Below are 15383 nucleotides of genomic sequence, written 5' to 3'. Positions count from 1 at the left end.
TTTAAAAGAAAAAACATTGAATAGGAAAAGTGTTTTTCGAGATATTGAGGAAAAAAGTTTTACCGTTCAAAGTGGAAGATCTCCGAAACTAATGGCTAGATTTTGCTGAGATTTAATACCAAACTTCGTTATCGTAAGACATAAAATCCTATCAGAATAAAAATCTTCATCTCAATCATTTTTCAAGTTGGAGTGTCAGAATAAAACTATATTGCGTCCTGTGAAATGACCTTTTCCAGATTATATGAAATAGTCATCACGACAATGATTTCGCTACAACAAAAAAATTGGAAAATGTTGAATGATTAAGGGAGGACACTACTGAAATAGCCGCGTTGTTCACTTTTGTTAAATTAACTTAGACAACATGTTTTTTTTTTTACCAAGAACGAAATTGAGGATAAAGGGAAAAATTAAATACAACCTATAAATCGTCTTATGGGCGACTACCTGCTTAAAATTCAAAGAGTAGCTAATAGGTTCACCCTTTCAATAGCATTCCAATTTTTAATGATAATTTTGACGCTATTCGTTTCGTTTTTTTGTCACTTCTCAGTAAATTCGTAAATTTTTCAATAAATTTGCGTTTAAATTGTTTTTTTAAATTAATTCTCAAAATTAAGAACTTTTATAAACTCAGATACAATCCAATATCCACTCTGATTTACAAACGCCTAAAATTTGAGGCAAGAGTATCTTAACTTTGATCGAAATTATATTCACTCAATATCACTCAATATCTTTTTTGTGACTTCAAATGTCTGCGTTCAATTATGTTCTTTGTTTCTCCATGTTCTTTAAGCCCCAATAAAACCTCCTGTTCAGTGGAAAACCTCTACCTACGCGAATAAGGAAACATTTTCATGGGGAGGAGTTAAATAGGAAATTCCAGCTTTAAACACAGCACGGCCTATTCAAACGGCTCACGCAATATCTCTTTTGTGACTTCAAATTTCTGCGTTAAATTATGGTCTTTCTTTCTTCGTGTTTTTTAAGGCCCTATAGAACCTCCTGTTCAGTGGAAACTTCACTAACCTCGCGGATAAGGGAGGGTTAGTTTTCGAGATATGATTCGCTGAAAACTGTAAAATCAGAAGACAGTAGTCAACTGTCTCCCCGTTTTTTTTCCATTCTTTTATTTTCCACCTGAATTCTATGTGAATTGGAAATTTAACTTTCTGATTCGGTTGTTGGCAAGGGAGGCCTATGGTGGCGCATCGGTTCCAGTCTTACGGTGACATTGTCTCGAGTTTCGATATCGAGATCGACATCCTTTCTCCTTTTTGACGATAGGATTCATTTTGATAAATATTTTATTTATGTCGCAATAAATAAAATTCATATCATTAAATTTGATGTTCAGATTTATGAAATATGCGGGATTAACGTTCACGCTGACGTTAAAGTTGCATTAACGAAAAACGCACGGGGTGAAATAAAAACCAGAAATATATGTCAATTATATCCGGAAATATGTCGCATAAAAAATCTTCGATCCGAAAAATCGGATCGAAGCGATGTAAAATAACCATTAAAAAAAAAATTCTAGTTTCTGTATTCAATGATTGTGCAATTTCCATTTCAGATGTCCATGATGCTGGAACCCCACAATTTTTTTTGCGCTATTTATCGCTTCGACACAAAAAAACATGAACTTTGCTTGTCGAAGGACCTTTACGTAGACACGGGAGGAGGGAGACTGAAGCAAGTTGGGGGTGGCAAGACCCTTAAGAAATTGAAACAAAGCAATGCAAGTTGTCGACTTATTAACGATAAGGGGGAGGCAATTGCTCGTGCAACCATCTTAGAGTTCTCGCAAGATCAAAGTATGATCGATACGTATTTAAAACCAACAAAAAGGTTGCGTATTCCACCCAGATTGAGTACTGGTCCAATCGAGGGGAAAATAAAATTATCTGCTAAGGAATCTGGAGACTCTACGAAGGAACAAAAAAATCGAATACATCAGGAAGCTTTGCGTAAAGGCGATGAGCGAGTTCATTCAAAAATAGCTAAATTTCGATCTAACGTTCAAGACAAGAGAGAGAGTTCAGAATTTGATGAAAATGAGGCATCTGAAGAAGATGAAGATAAGGATAAAGTTGATGAAAATGATGATAAAACGGATCAGCCAGAGGAAACAGAATCGGAAGAACTAGATGATAGAGAGGATGACGAAGAAGAAGAGGGGGAAAAGAAGGATGCTGAAAGAGAGGGAAAGGGAGAAGAAGAAAGCGATGAAAAGGAAGTAAAAGTTAGTGGTCGAGCCAAGAAACGAGAGAGGAAGCATCGTGCTCATGAAGTTGGAAAGTTTGTTCGCGCTCCCCAACAAGTACGTTTACTCTATATGACCCAATTCATCAATATTTATGGATAGCAAAGGAGATTTCAGTAGTAAAGTGGTGAAAGAAGATAACTCCATTGTTTCAAAAATTCTCAATATTACTATTATCACTTCCAGATTAATGTAGAAATATGATTCATGCAAAAAAAATAATTTCGAAAGGAATGGACTTATCTCCTTTTACCACTTCGCTACTGATTTGTCAATAAATGACGCTTAATGAATGATGATTAATGAATGAGCTTTTGAATGAAGCATTTTTAATAGAGGGGAGTGAACAGGTGTTGACGTTTCTGTTTAAAAATTGCCTAATCATATTAAATAATTAGATACTCTTAAAAAAAAAATCAGGTAGTTCACGATTAGCAACTTCCTGGATTTTTTCGAAGGGAAACCTTTAAACGTTTCCTAAAATTTTCTCCTTTCGAATAGCATTTTTTCAAAGATTACACTAGATTGATACTTGAATCCCATCACAGACTATTTCAATTTTTATTTGTTGTTCATTATGGGGGTGAATTCGCCAATTATTGGCATGGTTTTGTACTCTCGAAATTTTAATTTTGTAAAGGCTTCTCAGATATCTCTCTCATCAGCCAAAAGACCTAACAAATTTTTGTTCAATTTTTTGTCAGTTTCTTCATGCTCACTACGTCAATTTTCTTGTTTTTGGAGTTTTTAAAGAAATTTTCTATTTCAGCAGGGGTAGTTTTTAAAATATTAGTTTTGGATATATATTCCCGGCGGAAATTTTTCATGCTTTCGATTCAGAATAATTTCAATTGTCTCAGACCATCCGAACTGCCCTAAAAGCGCAGACAAGTTTCGCAACTTCGATTATAAATTTTTTTTTCCTCACTTGAAGTGGCTCTTTTGATAAACCATAATAAAAAATCAATGCGGGACTCCAATCCGTTCCTTCTAGGAACAATTTTTGAGAAAAAAAATTCTTAATTTTTTTAATTGAAAAATTTTCAATTTCAAAACTATTGAGTTTCTCTGTTTTAGTCTATGCCAATCTATAAATGATCCACTTTCCGTGAATTTGAAATTGAAAAATTGCCAAGAATTTTTTAAAAATCATTCTTCGATAGGAGGGACCGGAGTCCCACTTTGATTTTTTCCTAGGTTTTGTAGAAAATTTCACTGAAAACTCCCAAAACAATAAAACTGACGCAGTGAGCGAGAAAGAACTGAAAAAAATAATCGGCGAATTCACCCATGGAATATGCTCTTTGGTCATCAACTCCTCTGCGGGGAATTTAATCAACATTATCAATCTATTTTGATAGGCAATTTTTTGGAACAGTCTCGGCTGACCAAAATATAGAACATGAACTTTTTCTGCATTACATTAGTCTTATATCTTCCCGATGATAGGACGATTTGCTGTTGGAAATTGCATCATTATTTGAGCTACCCAAATATCATTGTCGCATCTGTGTATTTCAATCCCTGACGTATATCTGTTGTTTCGTTACATTGACTTTTTTTAGATTCAAATATGGTATATGCGCAGGTCCGTCGCATTCTTTGAAAAAAAAGAAAGGTTGGAAGATCTCAGAAACTTTGTACCGACGGCTATATAGGTTTTGATTGATCTAGATAGAGGCTATCAAGACGAACATTTTGAAAAAAAAAAAAAAGTTGAATCGGCCCACTAGTTTTGCAAATATTTGCAAAAAACTTTGAAAAAAAGAAATCGCTCTTTCTCGGAAACTATTGGACCGATCGAGTGGACCCTGCGGCCAGAGTTAGTCCCACTGAAGACCTCAAATGCGACAAAATTTCAGATTTTTTGGAATTTGTTTTTGATTGTGTTGATGATTCGGTTCTGCCATTTCACAATTGATATTCTTTAATAATTTTTTTTTCATTTTTCTTTTCCGTATACCCTTTCGGGTTTTTACGATATGTTCCCATCCCACCCCCGCCCCCTGTATCGCATTCGCATAGGAACAAGGGAAAACCTCATTTGAGGGGTAAACCTGCCCAGGTACAGTTGTCTCTTTGACGAGCCTACCGCTCAACAATGAAACTGTGAGATTAGAGCCCTATAAATTTTGACCCCCGTCGCCGGGATTCGAACCCGCACTCAAACCGCACGGCCACTGCCGTCGGTGATATTCTTTAATATTAGTGCGTATTAATCATTCAACAACCTCATTAATTTATTCTTCTTCTAATTACGAGAGTGAAGACGAGGATATTACTGACGAGTACGATGATGCTCTAAAGTCACCATTACCTCGATCTCACGAGACACGTCACCGCAGGGAATCCAAGATTAAGACCTCCTTGCGAGCTTCAGTGCGAAATAAATTAGAAAAGAAAGAAGACAAAGTAAGTTTTTTAATGGTGTTTACCCTATAACTAAGCTTTTCGCCATTATCCTGGCATAGCGTGCGAGTCTCTTTCTCTCATTCCTGCGCCAAGGAAGCGAGTGAAAGCAATAATCACGTTGAAGGTTCACTAATTTCCTGCAAGAAAATATTTTAGGAATTCCTCAAGTTTTGATAATTTTTATAAATACTGTGGAAGTATTGGGATTGGAGAGTATTGAATTCAAAGTTGAAATTCTATTCACTTTTTTATACGGCTTCAAATATACTTACAGGAAAATTTTGTTATTTTATTGGACCAGATAAACCGCGAGTGTAACATAACGCAGTTCCTCGAGAATTACAAAGCAAATTCGTCCGAAAATAATTACAGGATTTGATGATGAATCCTTGGTGATCGTAACATTTTATTGCACCATTTTTTGATAGAATGCGCAAAACACTCATTGAATGTTGAAAAAATCGACGGAACAAGCCTCAGTTACGAACATAACAGGACAAGAGAAGAAATCATTAAATTTTCCATTTCATTTGGTAAAGGGTACCTCGGTGAAATTAGAAAGTCTTCGGTTGATGGAAATAGATTTGATAGACTCTTGATAAACAATGGGTTACCTGGAGAAATAAGAAACATTTTGGATCCAACCCATTTTCCCCGTATGTCATGCAAAAACATTGTTTTAGTAATTTTCGATTTGAAATGCTCCCCACATTACGAAATGTATCCAATCTTAACTTTGATTTCGAAATATTGATTAGATTCTATAGAATACAAGTTAGTATCATCTATTGAGTATCTCATTTGGATCGTTCTCCCACTCATATTACTAGTTTTCTCACCAACTGTCAGTTAATAATTGGCTAAACAGATGGAAAAATCATTCAAATAGTTGGACCGTCGATGAAGATATAATTTTGTGTTCCTAAATATGTTTTGATACTGTTTCATCACAAAATAGAGTACTCACAATGTCTACAATGTTAGAAATTTCCTGAAAATTCAGTGATAACTTCACTTGAATTTTCAGTTAAATTTTGAATTATCAAGTTAAATTTTCCGGATTATTCTCCCCAGCTGAATTGCCACCCAATAGAAATGCAGTATTTGACGTTTTGCGGTAGAGTGGGGTAGAATTATTTCGATAATTTTTCGGTTATTCCCAATTCGTTGCATTGCAACCAGAATTGTTAATAAACAAAAGATAATCCGCGTGAAGTCGGTACTAACCTGTTCAAGTTCATGTGAACGAAACTCAAATGTCAAAATGAATAGATTCGGAGGAGATACTCTGGATGTTATTGACCGAAATATTGACAGAAATATACCATGGAATACGGTGAAGTCTGAGAGTGTAGCATGGAATCAGTTTTCTGCATTTTGCACTGCGAGAAAATATGTTTTGGATGACGATACTTCCACGAAAAAAATTGCTGATATATTGAAGGAGTGGACACATAATTTGAAAAAAAAATTATAGTTGTTTTTCCCGCAAAAACCTCAAATTATGCATTCCTGTTGCATGGCAATTCAGCTGGGGGAAATAATTCAGCCGAATGCCCCTCGTGCTTCAAAATTGTCTAAAATTTTCCTCTGGTTTTCCTGCATATCAACGAGTCGGGCAAGTTTGGCAAAAAACCCCTCGCGCTTCGCGCTCGGGATTTTTAACTGACAAACTTGCCCTCCTCGTTGCTATGCAACAAAACAATCGGAAAATTTTCGATAATTTTGAAGCACTGCGGACATTACGACTGAAAATTCATTATTCAGCGCGAAAATCCAGAAAATTTGGGAATTTTTATGTTAAATCAACATCGAAATTTCAGTGATTCCTTGAAATTTCAGTTGACGTCTTGAATTTCTGAACTCATTGCCAAAATTAGACATTATTTTTATTGAATTTTCAGTTATTTGAAAATTCAAGCAATTATTTTCAGAATTTTCAGTATTTTCGTTAATTCTCATGATGAAATGGGCCTGAAAATTAGAACTTTCCTGAATATTCTAGAATTTCACTGAATTTTCAGGGACAAAATTCCTTCGATTTCCATATAAAGCAAGTGAAATTCCAGAATTCAACTGAATTTTCAGTGACAAAATAACTTGGAATTTCATATGAAACAGTGAATGAAAAAAATTACAGGAATATTTTCCTGAAATTTCAGGTGTAATTTTTGGACAGTGTAGATTATTTGGGATGTAACCTCTCTGTACCATTCCAATCGAGAGACGAGGATAGGGGCATGTGTCAAACGACAACAAGTTAGGGACAACCGAGGCATACCGGGGGTAACCGAGCATAGGGACAGTGAATTTTCCGCTTTTATCCATGATTATTTATTATACAATGCTCATCATTATGGCTGATATTATTCAATACTTCGATATCTAATTCAAAACATCTATCTCATTTTGATAGAAATATTTAAATAATGATGGTTTCACCTCAACGACACGGGCGCAGGAGCATTTAACTTATACATTACCGAGAAATTCTCTACCGACGGGGAATTTGAGCAAATTTGTCGGGGAAAATCAAGAAAAAGTTGGGGAATTTTTATAGAAAATTTATAACTGGATACCCTACCTAAGTTTTAGACAGAATTTCACTTGCATAAAGTAGGTAGGCGGCGGAATGGATTTCAAAGCAATCAAAGTATCGGAATGAAATACAGAAGATGCCCGGTAGCTACGAGACATACACCGCCATATATAATCTTCACATAAATTCCCAGGTTTTCTAGGAAAGTTACCTAAATTCTCTAGTTTTCATAGGAAGCTGAGCAAAATCCTCCGACTTCATAAGATCAGAACCGAATCAAGGCAATCCTGCAGTTTTCTCAAAAATTTTGGGAAATTTTTCCATTGAGGAAAACATTCAAGGGAACTGCCTCGTTTTTTTAAAGAATTCAATAAATAGACAAAAATGATCACGGAAAGGGCCCCCATTTTTCTGAGGGCCTTAGCCGTAAACATAAATTTGTCAATTAATTTTTTGTACGACTGCAATGAATGCACAAATTTTCCCGTTCTGAATTGGTTTTGTGGTTATTTTGTGGTGGATGAACATATTTGGTATTCAAGTTATAGGTCATATTTTGATAGAGATGAGTGAAGAGAATAACGTCAACTATTCTTTTCGAACTAATACTAATGACAGTTTTGCAAGTTGCGTCTTTTTTTAATTCTCATCAAGATACGTGAAATCTTGACGTCGAATATAGATACGTGATTTATGGAAAAAAGGATTGAGATACGTTCTCTTAAATCGAGAATCTGGGTTACTCTTTCTCTGGTGATTTCCCTGAGACACTTTTTTCACATGAAGGGACGTTGAGTTAGAAATTCGTGTTTTTCCAGTTGGATTCAATTTTTAACATTTTGTAACAACCTTAAACTCTGCTTGTAGCGAACCTACCCGAAACGTTCCCCGATGGCCCGAGATGTGTTGGAGCACTACCAGAAAAAACTTGTAAAAAAAACCCCGTCAAAATCGAACGACATAGACTCGAGCTCCTCGAGTGAGGACGAGGCGCCCCCAAAACCCCGAATTAACGGGACGACAAAACTCCAGAAGAAGAAGGCCGTCTCCTCAGACTCCGACACAAACAACCACTCTAACTCTTCAGAGAAAAACTACTCGCAGGGAAAATCAACAGCTGCAGCGAAGCATGCAACCAGATTAACACTCAACGACTCTCCTGCGAGCTCCTCAGACGAATAGAAAAACTCCAAGCCCATTGTCTCATCTACAGCAAGATCGCCAGCTGCTAAAGTCCCGGCGAAGAAACTAGAGTCTTCGAGTGACACATCAGACTCTGATGAAGACTCCAAGGCGAAAGCTGGCACTAAACCTCAAACGAAACTGCAGGTGAAATCCCAGATGAAGAAACAACAGAAGTCAGTAGAGCATGGTTCTTCAGAGGATGAGGAAGTCGTCAAGAATGCTCCGAAGGGTGTGACTGCCAAGGCTAAAACGAAGGTTTGAGCTACTGTCCAGTATTATTCCCTTGTAGTTCCTTGTTGAACCTCGGATTATTTTTATAATGAGTGAACTTAGACGCAAATATCAAAATATGTTAAATTCACAATTTCCATTCATAAAGGCATATTTTGGAAGATTCAGGGTGTCCAGCCGACAGGGAAAGCTGGAAAATCGAGAATTGCCCATAAATTCAATTGATCTAGAAAACTCAGGAACATGCTCAAAAATTACGCAAGCTTTTTCTAATTCTTTGCTTGAATTTTCATTCCCCTAATTAATCAAAAGGAAATTTTTACTAGGTGATCAATCAAAACAATACGTTGCCACCTCCAGTTAATATAGAATGTTTTTACCTACGTACTTCACTTATTCGTGAATTCTCAAATGTACTATATGGATAATTCTACCAAATATCACTGGGCAAATTCAGTCTTTAAATTGATTATATTTTTTTTTTGTTTCTTTGCATTACTGATGACTAGAATAGAGGACTCTCCGTCTGGTGTGCTCTCTATTAATTAAAAAATTGATAGAAAACATTCAATGAAAGGAGAAATACCAGGGTCGCAGAAAAAATCGGTTTTGGTGAAAATTCACATTTTAACATTCCTGTTCCCATTTTCTCAATAAAGGAGGGATAAAAGATCAAATGAGTATCATTTACGTTTAACTCATTGCGGCACGAAGATCACGAGGAGTATCGATGTGAGAAGAGTGGGGGGTCCGGCAGAGTATTGGTGCGCCATAAGGAAAGCACGGCAGCGCACGCACACCACCACATTACGGAGCGTGTGTGTGCTACCGTAGGAAAACGTTTCGTGCCGCAATGGGTTAAGGATAATAAGTTCAACATGACAAAGAACGAATTCGATTAACTAGGCATATCAATCAATTGAATGGACTAGAATGAATATGAAGCAAAAATTTGATACTGTCGAGAATGTTTCTACCATTAGGGTATTTGATTAATTTTGTCAAGAAAAATCAAAGAAAAGTCAGGGAATTTGTAGGGAATTTCTAACTAGATACCCTGCCTAACTTTTAGACAAAATTATAGATTCTTACTGAAAGTTACACTCCGATTTGTAGAAAAATTCGTCGATGTTCTATTAAATTCTGTGATTTTCCAGGAGAGTCGAAAAAAATTTCTAGTTTTAATAGAAAACTCAACAAATTCCTCCAATTTCATAAAATTAGAAGATAATCGAGGAAATTCTCTTTTTTTTCCCTTACTATTCGTTACTTTCTGCCTTCCTTATTGTGTAACTGACCCTATTCCAACCCTATGCATGCGGCTGTGGATCCTACACTGCACCATATTGTACTCTCTTATAGAACATAGAAGTGACCTGGAAAACTGCAGAAAAACCCTGTCGATATCGGCGGTTGTTCTATTAGTAAACTGCCGCTCACCAGTGAAAGTTGAAAAATTCGGTTCCACGGGGAATCGAACTCACAACCTTGAGACCACTAGGCGAACGCCTTGTCACTACGCCACCGACGTCTGTAAAATGCTCTAGTTCTCTTGAAAATTCGAAAAAATTCATTGAATTGAAAATCCTATCAATTTTCCTGATTCATTTATAAAGAATTCGAGGAATAGCCAGAAATTAATCCAGAAAAGGTTGCTATTTTTTCTATAGGCTTTACATTCGGAGATATTCATAGGAAATTGGTCCTTTCAAATTCGCCGTAGACCCGACTTTGTATATTTATGTTTGATACAACTCTAACTATTGCAAAAATTTTCACGTTCTGGATTGATTTTGTGGTTATTATGTGGTGGATGAAGATCGTGATGATGTAAGAAATGGTGACAAGGTTTTGGTGACATTTTTTTCACTTGAGGATGATAGGGCGAGATAGAGGAAATCATAAAAATGCAACGACCTTCATGGATTTTTTTCAGTACGTTAATGAATCAATCAAGAAACGATGTGCAAAAATTTAGATAGCCTAGATACAGGGCAACAACAAAAATAAATCCTTAAGGTAATACTCATACACGAGATTACATAGAGCATCGATAAGTTCAGCTGTTTTCCTACATTGCTGACTAGTCGATCATGAAGGAAAAATGCAAAAATTACCGATGCCCTATTCAACATCATGCATGCGTAGCAATTTCAGGATTTATTTTTGTTGTTACCATGTACCTAGGCCGTCTGAAATTTCGCACATCGTTTCTGAATTGATTCATTATCGAACTAAAAAAAATCCATAGAATTGGTTGCATTTTTATGATTTCCTCCACCTCGCCCGAACATCCTTAAAGGTACGCCGAATTAGTAATTCGTTTCCTTCTAATTGAATTAAATTTTGAACATCTTCACACAAGAATCTTGATTTCTGCTTACAGCCGACTCTACCGAAAGGTTGCCCAGTAATCCGCGATATGATGGAGCACCACCAGAAAGAAGTCGTGATAAAACCCTCGTTAAAACCTACCGAGTTAGACTCGAGCTCCTCGAGCAAGGATGAGGCGTCCCCAAAACCCCAAATAAATGGAACGACAAAACCTACGAAGAAGTCAGCCGCCTCCTCAGACTCCGACTCATCCTCCCAGTCCTCAGCGAAATCGACAACACTCACAAACAATAACTTCAACTCTTTAGACGAAAATTCCTCGCAGGGAAAATCAACAGTATTAACCCTCAACGACTCTTCTACGAGCTCCTCAGAGGAAGAGAAAAACTCCAAGCCCATTGGCTCATCTAGAACAAGACCGCCGGCTGCTAAAGCCTCAGCGAAGAAACTAGAGTCCTCGAGTGACACATCAGACTCTGATGAAGACTCCAAGGCGAAAGCTGGCACTAAAACTCAAACAAAACTGCAGGTGAAATCCCAGATGGAGAAACAACAGAAGTCAGTAGAGGATGGTTCTTCAGAGGATGAGGAAGTCGCCAAGAATGCTCCGAAGGGTGTGACTGCCAATGATAAAACGAAGGTTTGAGCTACTGCCCAGTATTATTCCCTTGTAGTCCTTGTTGAATCTTGGATTATTTTTATAATGAGTAAACTTAGACGCAAATATCAAAATATGTTAAATTCACAATTTCCATTTCTAAAGGCATCTTTTGGAAGATTTAGGGTGTCCAGCCGACAGGGAAAGCTGGAAAACCGAGAATTGCCCATAAATTTAATCGATCTAGAAAACTCAGGAACATGCTCAAAAATTACGCAAGCTTTTTCGAATTCTTTGCTTGAATTTTCATTCCCCTAATTAATCAAAAGAAAATTTTGACTAGGTGATCAATCAAAACAACACGTTGCCACCTCCAGTTAATATAGAATGTTTCTACCTACGTATTTCACTTATTCGTGAATTCTCAAATGTACTATATGGATAATTCTACCAAATATCAGTGGGCGAATTCAGTCTTTAAATTTATTATACTTTTTTTTTGTGTTTCTTTGCACTACTGATGACTAGAATAGAGGACTCTTCATCTGGTGTGCCCTCTATTAATAAAAAAATTGATAGAAAATATTTAATGAACGAAGAAATACCAGGGTCACAGAAAAAATCAGTTTTGGTGAAAATTAACATTTTAACATTCCTGTTCCCATTTTCTCAATAAAGGAGGGATAAAAGATCAAATAAGTATCATTTTACGTTTAAGGATAATAAGTTCAACATGACAAAGAACAAATTCGATTAACTAGGCATATCAATCAATTGAATGGACTGGGATGAATATGAAGCAAAAATTTGATACTGTCGAGAATGTTTCTACCATTAGAGTATTTGATTAATTTTGTCAAGAAAAATAAAAAAAAAGTCAGGGAATCTGTAGGGAATTTCTAAATAGATACCCTGTCTAAGTTTTAGACAAAATTATAGATTCTTACTGAAAGTTACACTCCGATTTGTAGAAAAATTCGTCGATGTTCTATTAAATTCTGTGATTTTCAAGGAGAGTCGAAAAAAATTTCTGGTTTTAATAGAAAACTCAAGAAATTCCTCCAATTTCATAAAATTAGAAGAAAAACGAGGAAATTCTCTTTTTTTCCCGTAATATTCGTTACTTTCTGCCCTCCTTATTGTCTAACTGACCCTATTCCAACCCTATGCATGCGGCTTTGGATCCTACACTGCACCATATTGCACTCTCTTATAGAACATAGGAGTGCCATGGAAAACTGCAGAAAAACCCTGTCGATATCGGCGGTTGCTCTATTAGCAAACTGCCGCTCACCAGTGAAAGTTGAAAAATTCGGTTCCACGGGGAATCGAACTCACAACCTTGAGACCACTAGGCGAGGGCCTTGTCACTACGCCACCGACGTCTGCAAAATGCTCTAGTTCTCTTGAAATTCATTGAATTGAAAATCCTATCAATTTTCCTGGTTCATTTATAAAGAATTCAAGGAATAGGCAGAAATGAATCCAGAAAAGGTTGCTATTTTTTCTATAGGCTTTACATTCGGAGATATCCATAGGAAATTGGTCCTTTCAAAATCGCTGTAGACCCGACTTTGTATATTTATGTTTGATACAACTCTAACCATTGCAAAAATTTTCACGTTCCGGATTGATTTTGTGGTTATTATATGGTGGATGAAGATCGTGATGATGTAAGAAATGGTGACAAGGTTTTGGTGACACTTTTTTCACTTAAGGATGGTAGGGCGAAATAGAGGAAATCATCAAAAAGCAACCACCTCCATGGATTTTTTTCAGTACGTTAATGAATCAATCAAGAAACGATGTGCAAAATTTCAGATAGCCTAGATACAGGGCAACAACAAAAATAGAGCATCGATAAGTTCAGCTGTTTTCCTACATTGCTGACTAGTCGATCATGAAGGAAAAATGCAAAAATTACCGATGCCCTATTCAACCTCATGCATGCGTAGCAATTTCAGGATTTATTTTTGTTGTTACCATGTATGTAGGCCATCTGAAATTTTGCAAATCGTTTCTGAATTGATTCATTATCGAACTAAAAAAAATCCATAGAATTGGTTGCATTTTTATGATTTCCTCCACCTCGCCCGAACATCCTTTAAGGGACGCCGAATTAGTAATTCATTTTCTTCTAATTGAATTAAATTTTGAACATCTTCACATAAGAATCTTGATCTCTGCTTACAGCCGACTCTACCGAAAGGTCGCCCAGTGATCCGCGATGTGATGGAGCACCACCAGAAAGTAGTCGTGATAAAACCCCAGTTAAAACCTACCGAGTTAGACTCGAGCTTCTCGAGCAAGCATAAGGCGTCCCCAAAACCCCAAATAAACGGAACGACAAAACCTACGAAGAAGTCAGCCGCCTCCTCAGACTCTGACTCATTCTCCCAATCCTCAGCGAAATCGACAGCACTCACAAACAATAACTCCAAGTCTTCAGACGAAAATTCCTTGCAGGGAAAATCAACAGCTTCAGCGAAGGATACAACCGTATTAACCCTCAACGACTCTTCTGCGAGCTCTTCAGAGGAAGAGAAAAACTCCAAGCCCATTGCCTCATCTACAGCAAGATCGCCAGCTGCTAAAGTCCCAGCGAAGAAACTAGAGTCTTCGAGTGACACATCAGACTCTGATGAAGACTCCAAGGCGAAAGCTGGCACTAAACCTCAAACGAAACTGCAGGTGAAATCCCAGATGGAGAAACAACAGAAGTCAGTAGAGGATGGTTCTTCAGAGGATGAGGAAGTCGTTAAGAATGCTCCGGAGGATGTAGCTGCTAAGGCTAAAATGAAGGTTTGTGCTGCCATCCAATATTATCCCTTTGCAGTCCTTATTGAATCTCGGATTATTTTCATAATGAGTGAATTTAAACGGAAATATCAAATTCTGTTTAAGGGGTGACCCTACTGAAATCTAAAAGTTCACCATTAAAAAAATGAGATTTATGTGAACTTTTTAATTCTTACATACACTTCAACAGATATCAACTGATCCACATTTAAGATGATCCGTTAACTAGATTTTACCTTCTGATTTTTGAAAGCAAAAATCGGTTTTTTGCGTATTTTGAAAATTTCCGTCATTTTGGATCGGGTCCGGTGGGTTAGTTGACATTTTTTAAAGTGTAAATACTGATAGAAAAGTTATCATGAATCTCATTTTGTATGCATGGCATATGTAAGGACATTTATGCATAATTCAGGATGTCGAGTCGTCAAGGACAGCTGGAAAACCGGGACTGTGACTCCCCAAATAGATCACAATTGGAATAGTTTCCCTAAAAATTCTGAACATTGCACTTAATGTTGGCGATTCAATTATTTCATCGGGTATCGATAACAAAAACTAAACCAAAATTGGAATTCGATTCACAGAACGATGTCAGTGCCAGCGTCACTGTTGATGTTTATGATTTCCTGCCTTCACCGCCAGCCACTGAAACCGAAACGGTCCCCCACGATGATCAAGTCCATGATGATTCCTCCTCTTCAGAAGACAACGATGTCATAAGGAAATCAAATTATGTAAGTTTTAATGATTCATCATTGATTATGAACGATCGATGTCCTTTATCAACATCACCCAGTCCTTTTCGTTTGTATGCTTATTCGATGGAAATTTAATATCAAGACAATCAATTTCTTTTATAAATACCAGTTGAAAGAAAAACAGCGCTTAGAACGTTCGACGAACAGACGAAAAATCAATTCAAGAAGTGCACTCGTCACCGGACAAATACGAAAAGGTATGCCCATCAATATTTTTTGAAGCAGAGAGGTAAGTGAGATTCAAAATTCTTC

General features: G+C 36.8%; 2 protein-coding genes across 2 annotated transcripts; both read left to right on the top strand.

Annotated features, from left to right (window-relative positions):
• Nucleotides 1-1585: 1585 nt before the first annotated feature.
• On the top strand, nucleotides 1586-11085 carry LOC107046504 (neurofilament medium polypeptide; the record flags this gene model as incomplete). The annotated part of the gene is given in 4 exon segments (XM_015269128.1): nucleotides 1586-2332; nucleotides 4538-4687; nucleotides 8094-8666; nucleotides 11029-11085. Coding segments are annotated over 3 exon segments (1212 nt in total). The 3' UTR covers nucleotides 8409-8666; nucleotides 11029-11085.
• Nucleotides 8568-14346, top strand: LOC107046503 (nucleolar and coiled-body phosphoprotein 1; the record flags this gene model as incomplete). Its single annotated transcript, XM_015269127.1, is given in 3 exon segments — nucleotides 8568-8666; nucleotides 11029-11616; nucleotides 13768-14346. Coding segments are annotated over 3 exon segments (1266 nt in total), but the record flags the coding sequence as incomplete, so codon positions are not given.
• Between the last annotated feature and the right edge of the window lie 1037 nt (nucleotides 14347-15383).

This window comes from Diachasma alloeum, unplaced genomic scaffold (assembly GCF_001412515.2).
Source record: "Diachasma alloeum isolate Michigan unplaced genomic scaffold, Dall2.0 Dall_scaffold_01443, whole genome shotgun sequence".
Lineage (NCBI taxonomy): Eukaryota > Metazoa > Arthropoda > Insecta > Hymenoptera > Braconidae > Diachasma > Diachasma alloeum.
Note: the sequence above shows the minus strand (reverse complement) of the source record. Positions and strands in the feature narration are given on the sequence as shown.